Source organism: Nicotiana sylvestris, chromosome 11 (assembly GCF_000393655.2).
Source record: "Nicotiana sylvestris chromosome 11, ASM39365v2, whole genome shotgun sequence".
In the NCBI taxonomy this organism is placed as follows: domain Eukaryota; kingdom Viridiplantae; phylum Streptophyta; class Magnoliopsida; order Solanales; family Solanaceae; genus Nicotiana; species Nicotiana sylvestris.
The window spans coordinates 4466023-4488306 of record NC_091067.1 but is presented as its reverse complement, the minus strand read 5'-3'; the positions used below and the strand labels follow the sequence as shown (position 1 = coordinate 4488306).

Genomic DNA, 22284 nt, shown 5'->3' with positions numbered 1-22284 from the left:
AGGGGCGCACTGGAGCACCTTGAGGAGGTGGTGGTGCTGAATATGGGGGCCTGCTAGGCTGACCCCTCCCAAACTAACCTCTGCCCCTAGCCGGGGCACCTATGAACTCTCCAGAGAATCGAGCCCTCTTGTCATGGTGCATCTGCTCTCTACCTATCAGACGGTAGCCCTCAATCCTCCAAGCAATCTCCACCACTAGCTGATAAGGAGTCTCCATCTCCACCTCTCGGGCCATATTGGCCATAATGCCAGAATGCAACCCTGCAACGAACCTCCACACCCTCTCTACGTCAGTAGGAAGTATCATAAGTGCATGGCAAGATAATCAAAAAACCTCGCCTCATAGTCGGTCACCGACATCTGACCCTACTCTAGCTGCTCAAACTGATACCACAACTCTTCCCTCTGAAATATACTTGTCCAGGAATAGCTATGTGAATTTACCCCAAGTGATGAGAGGGAAACCCGCTAGCTTGCCAAGAACATAAGACTGCCACCATCTACGGGCCCTGCCCTCCAACTGAAAAGTAGTAAAGTCAATCCCATGAGACTCCAATATCCTCATGTTGTGCACTCTATCCCTGTACCTATCAATGAAATCCTGGGAATCCTCATTATGCTCACCTCCGAAGATGGGAGGGTGTAGCCTAGTCTATCTATCCAGTAACTTCTGCGGATCTCCTTCTGCAGCCGGTCTAGGCTCGGGTACCACTACAGTAACTAGCTGAGCCTCATCCACTGGTAGTGCATCCGGAGTCTGATACACTGCAGCTGTATGACCAGGAGCCTGGGCGGTAGGGGTTTGTGTTCCCCCTCCCATCTGAGATATGGCTGGGTTTGCTGGAAATAAACCAGCCTGAGTCATGGTGTCCATGAACCGCAACATACGGCCCATGACCTCCTGGAAATCCGGTGCTGTCATGAAGTCCACCAGAGTAGGCTCAGCTGCGGGAACCTCTCCCTGCTCTTCAATGATAGGATTCCCCGTAGGAATCACCGGTGGTGTAGCTGGGGTAGCTCTAGGACGCCCTCGTCCCCTACCTCGGGTTGGTGCCCTCCCCGGCCTCTGACTCAGCCTCTAGCAATGAGGGGAGCAGCTCCTCCCGGGTCTGGGACATCTGCCGTGCACGTCCTCACCATCTGTGAGAGAATAGAAGAAGGAAATTTAGTATACCTGCAACTGCACGATAGGAGATGAATAAAGAGTAGTTTTCCTAACACCCTATAGCCTCTCAAATATAGATACAGACGTCTCTGTACCGATCCGCAAGACTTTATTAGGTTTGTCTATGACTTGTGAGACCTACGTGAACCTAGTGCTCTGATATCATATTGTCACGACCCAAATTCCAATTCAGGTCATGATGGCGCCCAACACCGTGGTTAGGCAAGCGAATCTTAACAATTAGTGAGTTCTCAATTATTTTATTTAAACATTTCCAACATTCACTTAACTTATATTTTAACTAATTGATGATCAACAATTTCATAACAATAAAAGTGCAACTCAAAAATGATAGTCTACAGTGTGTGCCAGGAACTAGTGTCACAAGTACTAGCGCAACTAGTAGAATATACAAAATACCACTATCCTACTACCTGAAATAGAATAGATAGTACATAATTAACATCAAAAGAAGAGAACTCTGGTATGCTGCAGGACGACTCAAAAGGGGCAGCTCACCGTGGGATCTAGATCAGGAATCAGGAACACACGTTGGAGGGGTAACTAGATGTACCTACCTTAGATCTTGTACAGTTAAGTACAAATGCATAGTATGGGTACATAAACAACATGTACCCAGCAAGTATCCAATCTAACCTCGAAGAAGTAGTGACGAGGGGTCGACTTGACACTTACTAAGGTCAATATCAATAATATATAAGTCTTACACTAAGCATGATTAGCATGAATACAATAACAATCTCAGAATCAAGGAGGAAACGATATATCAATTTCAGTCGTGTCACATAATAATTTGCACTTCAAAGCATTTAAACAGAGCAAATCATGGGTTTATTTCCACATAAATATCATGCGCACATTATGCAGAGGTCGTACAGTCCGATCCAACATAATAATAATTGTGCACTACCAGAGGGTCAAATGGCGCGAGCCATAGATGCATCTATTCCTACTGAGGCAATCAGTCCGATCCACAAATAGCAATTATTATCAAGAAGGCACATAAAGGCGCATTTATAGTCAAATAAATTCATACAAGTTTTCAAGTAAGTGCATACATTCGTTTATATTTAATTTCAATTCCTAACATGTCCTAAGTGATCTCATTAACAAGTAAGAACATAAGCATTTGCAAGTATGGCATGATACAGTTCCTAAACTACCCGGACAATTAGCATAATAGTAGCTACGCACGGACTCTTGTCACCACGTGCGTACGTAGCCCCCATAGACAATCACATACATTTATTTAATTCACCTAGGGGTTTATTTTCCTCTTACAAGGTTAAAAAGGAGACTCACTTTGCTCCAAAGCTTACTCCCAATATCAAGAACACGCTCAAGCTCTCAATTCGGAGCCGAATGATCCAAAACTAATCAAACACAGTAAGAACTAGTCAATACAAGCTCAAGAGTTCCTATTCTAACTATTAAAGTAATTTCTCAACCCTAAATACAAGTTTCCTAAAATCTATCCCTGAGGCCCACGTGCCCGGATTCCAAAAATTCTCGAGGGAATTTGTTACTCATAACCTAAGGATCAAGAATATATGATTTTTACTTTATTCTATAACAAATTTCGTGGTAAAATCTTGTTTTTATCAAAACCTTAGGTTTTACTCTAAACCCACAATTTTTACTAATTTACAAGGTGTAATCTACCCCTAAACTATGCATTAAACTCATATTAAGTAGAAGTGACTTACCTTACAACTGCTAGATTGAAATCCCTCTTTGGAAGCTCCCAAATCGCCAAAAAAATAAATGAAAATGTGTCAAAAATGATACATTTCCGTATTAAATGAAGGCACTACCTTCAGCGATTTCCGCACATGCGGTCTCGCTTCTACGAGGAAAGGTCTGCATCTGCGGAGTTGGGCTGGGCTGGATGGGACCGCTTCTACGGTCTGGGGGCCGCTCCTGCGGTTCTGCATTTGCGGAAGAGGATCCGCATCTGCGGTTCCTGGGCTCCTCCCCTTGGCCGCACCTACGAATGGTTGACCGCTCCTGCGGTCTCGAACCTGCGGCTGGCCAACCGCAGGTGCAGTTATGACAGCAACTTATTTCAGCTCTTTCCAAATTTATCTAACTCAATTCGGGCCTTTCCCGATTGACGCTCGGGGCCCTCGGGCCCTGCCCGAACATACCGACAAGTTTGAAATCATAAAACGGACTCGCTAAAACCCTCGAAATGCCCGAAACAATAATCTAAGAATCACCCCCTAAAACCAATTGATTCAAACTTATAAACTTCAAGTTCTTCAATTCACATCCAATGCATCGAAACACACTTATACTACTCGGATTGACTTCAAATTTTGTGTGCAAGTTTTAAATAATAATACGGAACTATTCGCGATCTCGGAATCCCGTTCGGACCTCGATAACATAAAAACCCGCTCCAAACCAAATTTCAAGAACTTCAAAATTCTTAAAGAACCAATTTTCACTATTACGCGCCAAAACGCTCCCGGGTCATCCAAAACCCGATCCAGACATAAACTCAAGTCCGAAATTATCATACGAACTTGTTGGAACCTTCAAGTCCTGATTCCAAGGTCGTTTACTCAAAATATTGACCGAAGTTAAACTTGGCCTTTCAAGCCAACCATAAGGAACCAAGTGTTCCGATTTCAACCCAAACTCTTCCAAATCCCGAACCAACCATACCCACAAGTCATAAATCAGTAAAAGCAAGTATGGAAAATCTTATTTAAGCGAACGAGATTCTAGAAAGTAAAACGACTAGTCGGATCGTTACACTATAGCCACTACAACAGCAAAACGTAGTTTTCATATTGATATCAAACATAATTTAATTTCTCACTTTTACAAAATCTTCACAAGTCACAAGCTTATTCCATTAGCATAAACAACATGCTTTCTAGCATCATGCAGCAACAATATATTCCAATAAAAATTTGTAAAATATTTCATATATATATATGCAAAGATCCAATCATGATTGGTCTAACTATTTCAAGAGCTTGCCTACGAATTTCTCAAGTTTGCATTTGTAACGAAAAGATAACGCTACAATGAACAGAAAGCAGAACTAGAATTGAATTTATATCTAGAGAAAACTAAAAATTTAAATAGAAAATTGCCACAGGCGGCGTCAAATTATTTGACCAAAAATTAAGAGACCTTTCGTTAAACTAATTAAATAAGAAGATAGAGGGTACATCCTAGTTAAGGATAATTAATTCTAGATCTGAGATGGATAACATGAATAGAAAAATATAGTTGAGTATAAATACTAGCATGGCAGTAATTATGGCCGGATCTAATAGTATGAAAAAAGACTGTGTATTAAATAACATTAAATGGCAATATAACGTAAATAAAGGAGAAGATTCACCCAATCTTGAGTGAGGCGGATCCTCTTGCATTTGATAAAGATGAATGATAGACAAATTCAAGAATCTTAGGATCCTTTTCGGATCTGATGGAGAGTGTGGGATAACAGACAATCTAATCTCTTTAGATAGATGTGTTTGTATTTTTTCTAGAGAGAGAGAGAGTCTATTTTCCAAGAAGTCCTCTGTTCCAGTCTTCTCTCCCCCCCTTTGCCTTATCTCTTATACTCTTTATATGGGATATCTCAAGGAGTCCTAAACAGTACAATTAAAGAGAATATCCAGTAGAATATTCCCTTTGAAGATTCCAAAGCAAAACTAGTCGTTACTTCTATCTGTACTACTCGACATCGGCCTTGTTGTTGATCCATGCTCGACCTTGGCCTTGTTGATGATCACTGCTCGACCTCGGCCAGACAGCTCAATTCGATTCGCAGGTTACTCATGACAATTGTCTCCGCATGTCGAATTTCTCTGATTTGATTTTGACTCATACACCTGTAAGGTCCTCACATCATAAAATATGTAATTGGTGCTCCAAATCAAACCAAGCATTACTCTTCTTTTTCGATTTGGATTATATTGTCGATTTGGTACGATTTATCGGTTTTCTTGTGCATCATATTTACCACCATGGAAAGAAAGAAAACACTAAATGGAAGTAAAACATTTTATCAAGACTAAATATAATAATTAAATATAAACGTAAGAGAAAAATATGGGGGTATGATCATTTTTAGCCTGCGTCAGAAACTATTTTCATCTGGTAGTCGAAATAAATGTATAAAATTTATATAATTTTTGTATATAACATACAGAATGTATATATATACAAAAATATATAAATTTTATATATTTTTTCGACTATTATTTTTACAACGGCTATACAGTGTCATTGTTTCAAAAATATGTCCACTATAAGCCTATGAAACCCATAATCGAATTATTCAAAAACATGTTCATAATTAAAGAGACAAAATCTCTTTTTAGAAGGATATATATATATATATATAAGACGTGAGATTATTGGTTTGGTGGTGCTTAATACACTTGTTATCTAATGGGACTTTTTTCTGTCTTCCATATGAATTAATTTCTTTAATAAAATTGTCGTTCGAATATTGAAATTTATATATTTCATAAGCAAATAACATTTTCAATTTTTAACTCATGAATAAGAAGAGAAAATCCCATATGTAAAACACTGCAATACTACAAATTTTCAAAGACTTTAGTATATGCGGTTTTTTGAGACTATTAATTTTTTACATGGCTTGTACATGAAACTCGTGACTCTTTTGAATCAAAACAAGAAAGTTCAACCAAAATATTTATACTAAAGTAATTAGCCGTTAAATTTAAAGGACTTCCACTCTAAAAGTCATGCTAATAATCTCATAGAATATTGGTCAAGTATAAAATAAAAGGCTAGATTTTGGATCCTATATTCTTTTGTATGTGAATTACTCTTGAAGATTAAGGGTGTGTTTGTTTCAATTTTATATTGTCTCTTTAAATAATTAGGATATGAGTTTTTCTCCTATTTACTTTCACATAAGAATACATAGAAATTAATAGGAACAAAGGTTGAAGATTCAAAGCCCGTTTGGATTGGCTTGTTTTAAGTACTTTTAAGTCAAAGTAGTTTTTAAGCCATTTTATAATGTTTGGATAAAGTAAAAAAGTGCTTTTAAGCACTTGTTTTTAAGCTAAAATGACAAAAATAAGCCAAAAGCAAAAAATTAGAATTCCTAACTTATAGCTTAAAAGCTATTTTGGCTTAAAAGTCACTTAAAACGAGCACATCCAAACAAGCTCTAGTCATTCTATTATAATGCTGGTATATGTCTTTATATTCAATTCTCCCTCTATGTAGGTACTGGTAATTGTCTTCTCATTATTTAGACTTAAAATTGTATAATTTGTTTATTACAGAAACAAAATTGATTTAACTATGAAATTCGTTGCTAATATATCGCTAAATCGTTCGTAACTAACATAATTTTTTGATATTCTATCATTAATTCATTTTCAGTTTAGCTATAGAATTTATCCGTCATTAATTCTTGTTCCAAACAAATGCTAAACGTTCAATTTTTTCAAAGTTAATATTTTCTTTTTTAATGTTCATGGCAATATTTACGTGCAATGTACCTAGACGTTTTTAGTCACAAAAGAAAACCATGCAAATTAACAAAGAAATTGTCAAAAGTCAAGGAGCCCTAGGAATTTTAGGACGATTGACCACAACAAATATGAAAGTGGTGCACTATCCTATATCCTTGTTTTGTAAAGACAATACTAATGCCATTATTGACTTGAAAAAAAGGAAGCTCAAAGTCAGTGGTGGAGCCAGAATTTCATACTTATGGATTCGGGATCCTAATCTTTATAAGTTACTGGGTTTTCTAAATAAATAATTTATACGTATTTAATTAAACTTTTAAGCAAAATACATTATTTGAACCAAAACTATTGGGTTCGACCGAACCCGTAATCGACACGTTGGCTCCGCCTCTGCTCAAAGCAGGAGCGAAACGGTTCAGTCGAATCTAATAACTTCTGCTTAGAATATATAAATAAAATTTCAAATCTAGTAAGAGCTATTAGTTAGTCAAGTGTATCTCTTTTTCATATATGTAATATCAATACTATTACCGTACATTCTTATGCTTAGATTTCTAGTATGACTAGTTGTTTCTTTTGTTTCAGTTACCTTATTATCTTGCTTCTTGCTACTACTTTTTTTAAATTATTGTATTTCTTTTTTACAGTGTTATGGCGATGCTTTTATTGAGCCGAAGATCTATCCGAAATAATGTCTCTAACTTTACAAGATATGGGTAAATTCTACGAACACACTATCCTCCCCATAACTCACTTGTGAGATTACACTCTTTCACGACCCGAAATTTCCACCATCGGGATCGTGATGACGCCTAATATTTCACTTGCTAGGCAAGCCAACGTTAGAACAAATTTATTTCTTTTAACAGTTTAAGTGATAACAATAATAACGAACCGAAATATCATACATGTTCTAAATATAAATACGGAAGTTAAATAGCCAAACGTCTATTACAATTCCCTGAACCTGGTGTCACAAGTGCACGAGCTTCTAGAATAATACATACAAGGGTCTGAAATAACGTAAAGCTGTCCGAAAAGAAATTACACCGCTAAATAAGAATAGAAGGGGACTCCAAGAGTTGCGGGCGCTGAGCAGTTGTACCTCAAGTCTCCGTAAGTTGTCCAATCCGAGCTCTCTAGTAGCTGCCGCCGGAACCGACTCCAAAATCCGACCCCATGTACTGATAAGTGCCAAACCTAACCTCGACGAAGTAGTGACGAGGCTAGAGGCTAAGGCGGGTCACCTACACTAAAATCTTACGCAGTATATAATAATGACAGAATAATTAAAATACAGAATTAAACAGCCAACAGGAAATGATAACCACAACCTCGAAATTAAACTGGTGTCGTCTAGATTTACCAATCTTTGTCAGCTCAAATAAAAGTACCGGAAAATAAAGAAACAACGCAGCTCATGAAATAGAAACATATAAATTATTGCGGCGTGCAACCCGATCCCATCAGACAATACATAATCCTCCCTTATTCCACCATAAGAATATCAATAACAATAAATTTTATATATATATATATATATATATATATATATATATATATATATCGCGTAACCCGATCCCACGATATATCATAATTCACCCTTATTTCACCATATCATTCTACCCTTATTTCACCTGTTGCGGCGTGCAACCCAATCCCACAGTACATATATATTCACCCTTATTCTACCAAATCAATAATAATAAATAATATATATATGTTGCGGCGCAAAATCCGATCTCACCATGTATGTATATTCTTCCTTATTCCACCATATCAATCCTCCCTTATTATACCTACTGCGGCGTGCAGCCCGATCTCACCATATCAGTACCAAACAATAAATGTATACAATCAACTCAACAAGCTAAATCACAAAGCCTTTACGATAAATAAATAAATACTGACTGAACCAAGAAAAGGAACCTTGTTCGATATAGAATTTACACCAATAATACTATACATCGAGACCAAACCGGCAATTTACAGTTAGAAAGTGCAACAAGTCAAATTAAACAAATAGCAGGAATTAGGGGAAACTATGAAAGAGCTAACATGGTTAACAGAAGAAGATATTGATTAACATGTAGTAGTTAAGCATGGAAAGCATTTAGAGCATGTAACAATTAAGACAGAGAAAGCAACAATTAAGGCAAAGCAGTAAATCAGGGAAAAACAGATAAGTCAGCGGCGTATAAGCACTCGTCACCTTGTATATACGCCGCTCACATGGAATTCACATAACACAAAGTCTGAGAGTTCCTAATTCCCTCAAGTCAAGGTTAGACACAACACTTACCTCACTTCGCGGTCAATTCAAAGCTCTACCGGGGCCTATCCCCTAGAATTCGCCTCCAAACCACTCGTATCTAGCCACAATCAACTCAATAACATCAAATATTGCTAAAGGAATCAACTACAATGCATAAATTTAGATTTTCCAAACTCTCCCCCAAAAAGTCAAACTCGACCCCGGGCCCGCTTGGTCAAAATGCGAGGTTCAGACCAAAATTCATTTACCCATTCACCCTCGAGCTCGATTATGTAATTTGTTTCGACACCTCAAATCGAAGTCTAAATTTCAATTATACAAAATCTTTAATTCTACCCAAACTCCCAATTTTCACCATGAAAACTCTAGATTTTAGGTTAAAAATTGATGAAATGTAATGGGTAATTGAAAAAAAAGTGGGTTAGAATTATTTACCAACAAGTTGGGGAAGAAATTGTCTCTTGAAAATCGCCTCTAGGTCTTCTAGTTTTTGAAAATGTAAAAGAATGACTTAATCCCGTATTTGAGTTCTGTTTTTAAAACGTTGGGCAGGCCTTCTTCGCGTTCGTGAAGAGCTGGCCTTGATGGGTTACGCGATTGCGAAAGGCTGTCCGCTTTTGCGATGGTTTGTCCCCCCTGGCCATCACGTTAGCGAGCCTAGGCTCGCGTTCGCGTAGAACCTGTAAATCCCAACCCACCTCCATTTACTCTACGCGTTCGCGTGTGTCGGTCGTGTTCGCGAAGAGCAGACCCCCTAGTGCTCCGCGTTCGCGACCATGGCCTTGCATTCGTGTAGAACAAAATCACCCCAGCCCAGCTTACACTTCGTGTTCGCGAGAGTAGCTTCGCGAAGGAGAATAAGAAAACCAGCAATCACTGAAGCTGCAGAAAATCAGATTTTCCTATGTCTAAAACATCCCGAAGCCTATCCGAAACTCATCTGAGCCCTCGAGGCTCCAACCCAAACATGCACACAAGTACTAAAACATCATACGAACTTGCTCGCGCGATCAAATCGCCAAAATAACACTAAGAACTATAAATTTAGTACCAAATTGAATGAAATTTTCAAGAAAGTTTTAAAACTTCTAACTTCACAACCGGACGTCCGAATCACGTCAAACCAACTCCGTTTCTCACAAAATTTCATAGACAAGTCTTAAATATCATAACGAACCTGTACCGGGCTCCGGAACCAAAATACGGACCCGATACCAACAAGATCAAATATTAACCAAATTCTTAAAACCATTAGATTTTCAATCTTTCAATTTTCATCAAAAATTCATATCTTGAGCTAGGGACCTCGGAATTCGATTCCGCACATACGCCCAGGTCACATATTTTAATACGGACCTACCGGGACTGTCAAAATACGATCCCGGGTCTGTTTACTAAAAATATTGACCGAAGTCAACTAAAATCAATATTTTAGGTAAAAATTATTATTTTCATCAACTTTCAACATAAAATCTTTCCGAAAATACACCCGAATTGTGCACGCAAATCGAAAAGGGTAAAAAATAAGATTTTTAAGGCTTAAAAGAGCATAATCGAGTTCTAAAACATATGATGACCTTTTGGGTCATCACACACTCGGTTTGTTATTATTGTTGTAAAACCAACAAGCAGAGGCAGACCCAGGATTTGAAGGTCGCGGGTGCACTTTTTGATTTAACCAAAATTTGCTTTGCATATATGGTGTCCACTATTAATATATTACTATTTTTTAAAGACATATATATATATATATATATGTGTGTGTGTGTGTGTGTGTGTGTGTATGAAATTTTTGCCGAACTTTACGGGTGCCAATAACTCCTCTACCTATTGCATAGGTTTGCCTTTGCCATCAAGAGATATGGCAACTTCAAAAGGTCGGTAGTAAGTGAATCTATAAACTTCAAATTTTGGGCTCCGCGTATGCCTCAAAGAAATCCTAAAACACTTAGGGATCGTTTGGTATGATACATTAGATAAAATAATGCATGCATTAGCTTTGTGTATTAATAATACATTGTTTGGTATACATTTTGAACATATGCATTAGTTATGCAAGCATTAGTTATACATCCTATTTGGTATTATCATATGCATAACTAATGCATAGAAAACAATGGTATTAGCAATGCAATGAGTTTTAATGCATGCATTAGCTTAGTTAAAGACAAAATTGTCCTTCAAAATTTATGCTAGTTAGTATATTAATGCAAGTTCAAAATAATCCAAAGAGTGAGAAATAAAATTATACCCCTAATAAATCAATAAATACTTAGCATATTTTTTTTTATAAATAAATATTTAATTTTATTTTACAATATAGGTAGACAAATCAAATAATTTTTTGTAAACTTTTTCATATAAAAATATTTCTCAACATATATTTCTTTTAAAAAGTTAGAGTGTGAACTAGTTTTGAGGGCATTTTTGTAAACAAATAATTCTTTTAGAAATTGTGCAATGCTTTAATACATCAAACCAAACAATGAATAAGAAATATGTCAGCATAACTAATACCAGCATAACTAATACTAGTATTACTAATACACCCTATTCAGCATTATTCTTATGCACCCTACCAAACGACTCCTTAGTCGTTTAGGCGTAGAAAAATGACTAATTGCCGAAAGTGTTTCTAATTCCTTTTTTTTTTTTCAAAGTCAATAAAAATGATTTTGTAGTGTTTTCCATATCCTGTTATTTTAAATACAATATTAAAATATTAATGTCATTCTTGACTTGACCCCAAAAAGAAAATTTTCCTTTAAAACTTGGTCAGTTATGCGTAGACGAATGACTAACTGCCTAAAATCTTTATTATTGTAATTCCTTTTTTCTTGGTTTTTTCCCCTAAGTCAATAAAATGATTTGGTAGTGTTTCTCGAGAAACATTCCATTAATGTTGCAAATAGCCAAGAAACTTGAACCTTCAATAGAATATTTTGACCGTCACAATCATTTGTATATATTTATTGAATTTTTTAATATAAATATTAGATTTGAACAAAAGTTACTAAGTTCAACTGAACTCGCAATCAATACTATAGCTCCATCCCTGGTCACAACATATACTAAATAGTAATGGAAGTTACAGTAATAAGTTTTTGGTTCTCATTATATTAAATAGATGGTACTAATATATTGTCCCTTTTCGTCTTTTTCGTCTTCTTGAGCCGAAAGATCTATCGGAAACATCGTCTCTACTCCATCGGGATATGGATAAGGTCAACGTACACAATACCCTCACCAAATCCCTCACCTGTGAAATTTTATTGAATTGTTATTGTTGTTGTTGTTCTAGTTATATTATTCTATAACTCTTTGTTTCATATTTTCATATTTTTATTTTAATATTCTCTTTTGACAATGTCTTCACTATCGGCCAATTGGTTCCAAATAAACAAAAAGGGAAAATATGTTGCAGTACATTTTTTAACACCTAGAAATAATAAATTGAATCACATATATTGGGTTAATTACCTCGAATTCTTTATTTATTAAACCAAATTAATAGTGTCTGTATATTAAATTTATAAAACAAACCAACAAAACTCAATAATTTCAATCTCGATTTTTCTCAATTTTTTTTTATTTTTCTCTATTTTCCCCCATCCTGTAAGGTCCTCACATCATAAAATATGTAATTACTGCTCTAAATCAAATCTAAATTATCGATTTGGTGCAATTTATCGGTTTTTCTTGTACACTATTATTTACCACCATGGGAAGGAAAAAAACACTAAATGGAAGTAAAAAATTTTATCAAGACTAAATATAATAATTAAATGTAAACGTAAGAGATAAATATGTCCACTATAAGCCTATGACCCATAATCGAATTATTTAAAAACATGCTTAAAATGGAGATGATTGACCTATTCAAAAAATAAAACAAGGACAAACGAAAGAAATTGACTTAAGTTAAAGATGTTCAAAAGATTGAGACTCAGTGTTCCAAATTAACCGGCATCTCTTTAACCAAATTAAATTGATAGAGTTAAAAATGTTGGTCAATTTATTGTCTCACACATAAAAACTACAAATTATGTAGTGGTATAAAGGAACAAAACTAAAATAATGAGAAGTTAACATATATATATATATATATATATATATATATATATATATATATATATATATATATATATATATATTTACTTGCAAACTTGGTTACTAAGATGAGTTATGAGTTCGGTGGTAAGCAGAGGCGGACCTAGAGTATTGAGTATGAGTTTCCGAGAACCCAGTAACTCTTGCGTGGACCCTATATTTATATTAAGAAATCCTCTAAATATTTGTAAATACCTAATTGTGAACCCAGTTATTATTTTATATTAATTTGAGATTACCGTAGGAACCCATAACCTTCAAATTTTGGATTCGTCTCTGGTGGTAAGTTCAGAACCCATAAATTTCTGTGACGACCCGACCGGTCGTTTTTGAGCATTTGCACTTTGCTCGCCAGTTCTTGGGCATGACTAGCTCTATATGATGTATTATGACTTATGTAAATCGTCGATTTTGATTTTCAAAATAATCGGAATAGATCTGGAAGAACAATTCTCACCTTGAAGCTTTAAATTTGAAAGGTTTGACCAAGTTTTGACTTTTTAGTATTCGATATCGGATTTAGATTTTTGTGATTTGGTTATCTTTCTTATGTGATTTTGGACTTGTGAGCATGTCCAGAATGTGATTTGGAGGTCCGTGGTAGAATTAGGCTTGAATTGGCGAAATTGAAAATTTGGCGTTTAGCGACCGACAGTGGAAATTTTGATATCGGAGTCGGAATGAAATTCCAAAAGTTGGAATAGGTCCGTGGTGTCAATTGTGATGTGTGTGCAAAATTTCAGGTCATTCGGACGAGGTTTGGTATATTTTGGCATTGTTTGTGGAATATGAAAATTCAGAAGTTCTTAGGCTTGAATCCGAGGGTGATTTGGTGTTTTGGTATTGTTTTGAGTGTTCCGAAGGTTTGACTATGTTCGTATGTTGATATATGACTTGTTTTTATTATTGGTTGAAGTCTCGAGGACCTCGGGATGATTTCGGATGGTTAACGGAGAGTTTGGATGAGGAATAATGCAGCTGAAGCTGCTTTTTTTGATGTTTACGCACCTGCGAAGTGGGAACCGCAGGTCGAAGCCGTAGGTGCGCTAGGAGGACCGCAAATGCGGAAATGGAAGGCCAGGGGTTGGACTGCAGATGCGAAGGACTGGCCGCATCTGCGAGGTTGCAGGTGCGATTTAAAGGTCGCAGATACGGATATGGTGCAGTAAGTGAGTTCTGCACCTGCGAGGGATATTCCGCAGGCACGGTGCTGCAGAAAAGGAACTGTGACTGCAGGTGCGAGGCAGAAAACTCCAGCTCGAGGTTTTGTTCTCTATTTTTCGATTTTGGGCTTGAGGAACTCGGGAGAGAGGCGAGTTTTCAAGAGATTTGAAGGTACAACATTGGGGTAAGTGATTCTAACCTATAATGGTTTAAATTTCATAAATCTATGATTTTTTTCATCATATAATTGAGAAGTTTGAGCTAGAAATTTGAAAATTTAGGGCTTGAAATTGGAGAGTGGACTTTTGAGGATTTGAGTGACCAAATGAGGTCGGATTTTGATAAATTTCTTATGTATGGACTCGTGAGTGAATGGATTTTCAAGTTTTGTAATTTTTGTCGGATTTCGAGACGTGAGCCTTAGGGCCGGATTTTAATGGATTTCGGAAATTGTGTTTAATTTGATAGTTTTTCTTGTAAAATTCAATCCATTAGCGTATATTGATGGTATTGTTATGGTTGTGAATAGATTCAGAGCGATTGAAGGCTGAGTCGAGGGGCAAGAGCATCGCAGTATAGAGTTTTGACTGGTTTGAGGTAAGTAATGATTGTAAATCTTGTCTGAGGGTATGAAGCCACGGATTTCACATCGTTTCACTATTGTGAGGTGACGCACATGCTAGGTGACGGGCGTGTGGGCGTGCACCGTTGGGAATTGTGACTTGGCCCGTCCCGTAACAACTACTAAATTGCGTATTTTACTGAAAACTATTTGATACTTCTATGCTTTAGAAAGAATTTCTATGATTTGGGCCGAATGTCATATTTGGGCCTTGTGCCAAGCTGTTTGGACCCTTAGGGGCTTTTTACTACTATTTCCTCATTATTTTTTATTTAAGATCTATACTCAGTCATGCTGTGTTTACTGAATTCATAATTCAGTCTTTATTACTCCGTTTTGACATAAAATGATATTTTGGGCTAAGCACCCTTTTTTTACTAATAGCCCGAGTGGCTTGAGAGGTTTCTGACTGAGTGAGGCCGAGGGCCTGTGTTGTGAGGATATTATGGGATCGGGCTACACACCGCAATATGTTGTTATTAATTCATGATTTTTGTGAGGCCGCGGGCCTGGTTGATTTATGTCACGAGGTGGCTTGTTATGAGGTCGTGGGCCTGATTGATTTATGCCATGAGGTGGCTTGTTATAGCGTTTGGGCTGTAGGAGCCCCTCCGGAGTCTGTACACCTCCAGTGAGCTCAGGTACCCTGAGTGAGTGTTATGATGTTTTGCCCGAGGGGCTGTTCTTGATTCATATTGTGCCCGAGGGGCTGTTTACGAGTGACTGTGAGGATAGCCCGAGGGGATGATTCTGAGTGATGTTATGATCGAGGGGTTGATTCTGAGTGATGTTATGCCCGATGGGCGGTTTATGATTCATGTTGGCCGAGGGGCTGTATACGAACTATGTTTTTGCCCGAGGGGCTATTTATGGTTTTTATCACTTTTACTCTAAATTGCATTGGGCCTCTGGTGAAACTGTTGAAAGCATCTTCAAATGATTTTTACTGAAAACTAGATTTAAAACAAGATGATTTGACTCATATATTGATTTGAAAGTATGTTGTACTTACTGAGTTTTTATGATGTGGATTTTTATGTATTTTCTACTGCTCAGTCTTTATTTACTTTTATTACTTACTGAGTTGGAGTACTCACATTACTTCATGCACCTTGTGTGCAGATCCAGGTATTTTTGAACCTGCTAGCGGGTGTTGATTACTCAGTGGCAGGTCCATCGGGGTTAGCAAGGTAGCTGTTTGGCGGTCGCAGCCCTGCTTTTCCCCCTCCTTATCCTCCCTTAATTGTATTCGATTATTTCTAGGCTATGTTAGTCTTGATGTTGTCAGACGGTTGTAGTAGATGCCCATGACTAGTGACACCCTGATGTCGGGCATTCTTTCCGCACTTTTGTTTTGATTTAAACTCCTTATGAAGGTTTATTATTAAATAGTTTTAGTTTTATCTTAAAAATAAAAATATCGATTGGTTGTGGTAGTGTGTCGGCTTGCCTAGTACCACGATAGGCGCCATCACGACAAGGTTAGTTTTGGGTCGTGACAATTTCAATCTTGACTTTGGCTCTACGTGTAAAACTTTTTACAGTATATATCAAGGGTCGTTTGGTAAGGTATATAAGAATAGTACTGAATATTGCGTATTAGTAATGCGATGATTAATTATACTAAGATTAGTTCTTATCAATTGTTTGGTTTGGTTTATTAAAGGTTTTAAAATGGCATTTTTGTCTTTATACATGCTTATCCATGTATTAAAAACCATGATAGCTAATACCATAGTCTGTTATGTATAAAGAATAATAATGAATAAGGTGTATGACGGTTGAAAAATACTACTCCCTCTGTTTCAAATTAGATGAGTTACTTTTCTTTTTAGTCTATTCCAAAATAAATGACACATTTCTAAATTTGGAAACAATTCAACTTTAAACTCTTCATTTTACCTATTTTACCCTTAATGAGAAACTTTTATAACCACACAAATGGCACGGTCCCACAAAGCTTTTACTCCTTAAGTTTTTAAGACCACAAGTTTCAAAAGTCTTAATTTCTTTTCTTAAACTCTGTACCAAATTAAATTACTTCATCTAAATTGAACCGAAAGGAGTACTAAACAAGCGTTTAATAATACTAAAGCTAATACACGTATTATTTAGCCTATTGCATCAAGTAACTTTGACTTATTTTCTAAAAATGAGTAATCATACTTCTATCTTTTATGGAAGTTACCTGTAAATTTAGGTGATATGCTAGTGTAGTTTCTTAATTTCAGCAAGTGTATATGAATTAAATTCAACAATAAATATAAAACTAAATAACTTGTCGTAGGAAGAAAACTAAACGAAACTTAGTGTTACTTTGATAATGACAGCTCAAAATTTATAAAGAAAATCCAACCTAGTATAAAATTGATAGGAAGAATTTTAATTGAAAGACCTGATATTTACTTTTGGCATTTAGGGAACAGAAAAATGAATATGTCTCAATCTCAAATTAATTGGAACCGATATATAAATATTTATAGTCATCCAAAATATTCGAAAACATCAAATTCCTATACTTGTAAATAATTTGCATTTAAAGTAAATTACGGTAAATAAAAATACATAGCATGTTTCTCAATAATATTTAATCTTTAATATCAATAACTCGTATATGTTGAAAGCATAAACACTTCGGCAATTGAGCGAATCCCTTTTGGTTTTTGTATGAGTCAAAATCTGACCATGGGATGGTTGTCCTTGAGAGGAACGATAAGGGGTCGATCAAGCCGTAATCATGCCCACGGGGCGAGATAGCAAAGAGCACCTCGGCTATCGCGGGGTCAAACTGTCGGAAAGTTTATATCGCAGAACAAACGTAATGTTCAATCGAACGATAAAGGGTACAGTTGTAAGAAAGTACGTCGGTCAAAGACCATTAAATAAAAGGGAGAATTGTTAATATATATAGATGGAGCTAAACCCAGAGAAGAGAGGATTCCTGATAGCTACCCCTATAGAGTCAACAAAGGGGAATCTCTTCGTCATCTACAGTTCCCTCTCTTTCCCTTCCTTACTTCCATGATTATGGTGCAAATCTGTCTTAGATGTAAGCTTATCATTCATATCTGATGTATGATTATTATATTAAGAAATATTACACATTCTTGTTCTTCTTCGATTTTCATACTCTGTATATTTGGATCTAGGATTAATTATGTTTGGCTAAAATTTACCTTTTATATCTCTGATAATTAGTTCGACAAAATGGTTTTATACTTTTGGTCAAACAGTTTCTAATATCTTATCGGACAATCACTAATTAACATTCAACATTTTCTTATTGTCAAGTGTCTCGTATTGGTTGAGAGATTGAGTTGTTATCTCCTTATATGATTAATTCCTGAGTAATCATTAACCATGAGCTAATTTTTGGGGTTGAATAAGGTTCAAGATCCGTTTTCTTAATATGTATCAGAGTCAGACTCATCTTTATTTTTTGTTTACCCGATGTTAAGCCCTATGTTATATTATCCATATATACAAGATGTCTAGTCCTAGGCGTGCAAGGACAATATCGAGCTTCTTTCAATATACACATCTACTAGATGGATTATTTAGGTGTTTTTGGTCAAGATTACCCTTGACCACCCCCCCCCCACCCCCCCACCCACCCACCCCAAAAAAAAAGACTCGGTCCAGGGAACAAATTCTGCTGTATATTTTTTTAAGATAAAATTAATCAAATAGATTAAAATAAAAAATTGCAAGAAACTTTAGTGAAGAAACCTTCGACTTCCTTCATCTTTTATATTAGTTTAATTCTTGTATAGTTCCTCGAAACCATGCATGTTTACTAGTGTATTTAATAATGCTTCTATTTGTTAATTATTAATTCCCTTACTTATTCAAGTAACGATATCAAAACGCGTAGATATATAATATATTTTTCATATGACTAAAAACACAAATGGAATCCACTTTTTTTCCTTCTATAAATACATCATTATTTATCTACTCTCTCAAACATCATATAGAATTGTCTTGATTCCAAAGATAAGCCAAGAATCCATTATTCTCTCTTCTCTCATTTTCACACACTCACATAGTGATTACCATCTATATGCCACAAAGGCCTTTGGTGGTCTTATTAGCGCATATCACAGTGTAGTAAAAACTCCTTCACTCCCCGTTTTAGGGCGTCTTACTATTTTTTCAGAAAAATTCCTAAAGTTACGTCTTTCAGTACTGAAACTCCAGTCGAATAGTTGAAACAAGCTACTCTCCTTACAAAAAAAACTTCTGAAGTTACGTCTTTCAGTACTGAAACTCCAGTCAAGTAGTTGAGTTAAGCTACGTACTCTCTTTACAGAAAAACTCCTGAAGTTACGTCTTTTAGTACTGAGACTCCTCGTTTTAGTCTATTTGAGAATGAAGATTGAAGGGGAGAAGATTAAGAAATATGCCTTGTTATTAGCTGCAAAGGATTCAGATTATGTGAAGAAAGTATATGGAGGATATTTTAATGTATTTTTGGAAGCTTTAGGTGAAGAAGGAGAGAAATGGGATTTATTTAGAGTAGTTGAAGGTGAATTTCCAGATATGGCTGAGCTTCAAAATTATGAAGGATTTGTAATTAGTGGAAGTCCTTTTGATGCCTATGGAAATGAGAATTGGATTCTTAAGCTTTGTCTTCTCTTAGAAACTTTGTTTTTTATGCATAAGAAAGTTCTTGGCATTTGCTTTGGCCACCAGGTATGTGACAAAAGTGTAACTATTACTATATACTGACGGTGTAAAAATAGTATAAGTGAAGTTTAACGATATCAGGTCGCTTAAAAGATAACTAGATATAACCATTTATAATAAGTGATATTAATAATCAGAAAAATAAGACAGATAACATATTGTTGCTATGATAGGTTAAAATTCATTAATTATTAACATAATTTTTTTAACGTTGTGTGTATTATATACCGTTATGGTCCGTCCCTTCCCTGGACCCCGCGCATAGCGGGAGATTAGTACACCGGGCTGCCCTTTTTTATATTATATACATGTAAAAAATAGAGAAAAAAAATCCTTCCCCGACATTGGAAATGAATAGTGAATTAGTGATGATATTCTCTAAGAACAAATAAAATCATCCAACAAGTTGGGTAAAGTACAAATACCAAAGTGCAAAGGACCACATTGCACCAGCTAAAGTACTTGCATCTCTCAACAACAACAAAAAATGTAGTATTTTTTGTTTTTGTTTTTCACTTGATATCCGATACTTGCATTAAGGCGCGATTAAATTCAAATTCGCACCAGAAAATTCCACATCGTAAGGTTAACCGCTCCGTAATAAAGGCGACTTAATAAAAAGTACTTGCATCTTGCTCTATAAGGAAGACTTTTGCTTTGATGTGGTCATTTATTTTTGTCCAAATAAAAAGAGGATTTTGGATATCTAACATGTATATTCAATTTTCATATTTATAGGTTCTGTGTAGAGCTTTGGGAGGAAAAGTTGGAAAGGCTTGCAATGGTTGGGACATTGGACTAAGGAAATTAAGCATTGTGAAGAACATCTCCACACATAGCTTCTTTAGTGATTTGGAGGAAATTCCACTTGCTCTTTCAATCATTGAGTGTCACCAAGATGAGGTATATCTCTCTATTTTTCTATTGTGAAATCATATTTGCTCTAGGGTTCTAGCCTATCGTCGGAGCAGTTTCACGTACAATCACTGAACTTTACCTACTGTAATAATAAAGTCAAAACTATTTTTGTTACGATAATATAACGTCTAAACTAAGTGTGAATTGCTATAAAAAAAGTCGATCTGTACAAACGATCTAGGCATGTATTCGGAGTTTTCCTAGGATTGGGTAAGGCGGAATGAAGCCACCTTAGCCCATTGAGTGTGTTACGTTCTTGGATCCGGTCGAGCCTCTTTGAAATTATACCCCTGCCTCTCGTCTAACTCAAGTTGCCCGCTCTTTTGGCAGTTGAAGTAGCTCTCTTCAAGAAGTAAGATTATATCCCTAGGGGTATATTACGAGCAGAAGTTCACTCTCTAGTGGAAGTAAGAGTAGCAAGGTTAGGACTGCCTATAAATATAATAGGGGTCCGAAAGAAATTAGATTCCCTAGAAGTTTTGTCCGGTTAGAAAAGCCAGAACTCTTGTAAACCAAACTATTTTTGTTACGATAATGTAACGACTGAACTAAGTGCGAATTGCTCAGAAAATACAAATGACCAGAAGGTCAAATTTCTGATATCGAGTTATGACACGTTACTCGTCACGTTTAATTTCTTTAATTTATTATGAATAGGTGTTGGAGGTGCCAAAGGGAGCAGAAATAGTAGCAATTTCAGAAAAGACTAATGTGGAGATGTTTACAATGGGAGATCATATATTAGGAATTCAAGGCCACCCTGAATATACCAAAGATATACTCTTTAATCTCATTGATCGTCTCCTTTCCAATGGTTGCATTGAGGTATATTAATTTAATTAGAATAATTTTTTTATAATTATATCATGGTTTTGTTAATATTTCATGTTTTCTCTTTCTCATCAATTTTGTATTTTTTTTTTCTTTATATATACAGAGTGGATTTGCAGAAAATGCAAAATCTAAGCTTTATAAAGCTGAGCCAGATAGGAAATGTTTGGAAAAGATTTGCAAAAAGTTCCTCAAAAGAGAGTTGGAATTTATCAATATTCCTGGCAAAATATGATCTTCAGAACTAGACTTTTCTTGTTTTTGTGTTTATGTATCAATTATTCTCATATTATGATCGAAATAACCAGATGTAATAGTACTATAAATTAAATGAACCTATTAAAAGGTTATTAATATTTTTGTGTACCCATGTTTATCCAAATACGTGTTGTGAAATGGAATTTAGAATTATGGAAAGAAGCAAAAAATAATCCACTGACTCGGATAGTGATAACCATATTTCATATAATTAAGTTTAATAACATGTGATGTGAGCACATTTGGTCTAAAACCCTTTATTTGTCTAAAAAAAACATTGAATATGTGTAAATTGTTGATTTAGAATCCAGTAACATAAACAAATTGGAATCCCGAACCTACAATTTCAAATCCTGGCTCCGCCTCTGTGACAAAGAGATATCATTATGTATCATGTAGGGTTCTTCTAACGATCTTAAGTTAATATACAATAATAGTATGTTAACAGTAAAATATTTGTAAATATTTACGTAAGAAAAAAGATATAGTTTATTAATTATATGAAGTGGTCAAAATTTGCAGCTTAAATTTTCAAGAAATTTCCGTTTGTTTCAACATACTGAAAATTGACGAACTGTTCTAATTAAGAAGACTTGAGAGGATTTGACTTTAATGAAATTCCTCGACTGTCATCTTTCTTAGTATATCACTAAAATTTGACTTTCTTTCTTTTTTCATTGCTTGCCCTTTCCATATATGTTCGAAACACTAGCGCCAAAAGTGGGAATAGTCTCTTTAAAATAAT

General features: G+C 35.7%; 1 protein-coding gene across 1 annotated transcript; it reads left to right on the top strand.

The window, feature by feature from the left end:
* Positions 1-18823: 18823 nt before the first annotated feature.
* Positions 18824-21603, top strand: LOC104249304 (gamma-glutamyl peptidase 3-like). Its single transcript, XM_009805702.2, has 4 exons — positions 18824-19538; positions 20271-20435; positions 21108-21275; positions 21388-21603. Exons 1-4 carry the CDS (start codon positions 19215-19217, stop codon positions 21514-21516), a joined length of 786 nt encoding a protein of 261 aa, XP_009804004.1. The 5' UTR covers positions 18824-19214; the 3' UTR covers positions 21517-21603.
* Positions 21604-22284: the final 681 nt, after the last annotated feature.

Excerpts from the sequence above, each read along its gene's own strand:
- LOC104249304 (XM_009805702.2), top strand. The coding sequence starts at position 19,215 with ATGAAGATTGAAGGGGAGAAGATTAAGAAATATGCCTTGTTATTAGCT. Across the intron at positions 20,436-21,107 it reads TTGAGTGTCACCAAGATGAG|GTGTTGGAGGTGCCAAAGGG; the intron begins GTATATCTCTCT and ends TATTATGAATAG. Across the intron at positions 21,276-21,387 it reads TTTCCAATGGTTGCATTGAG|AGTGGATTTGCAGAAAATGC; the intron begins GTATATTAATTT and ends TTATATATACAG.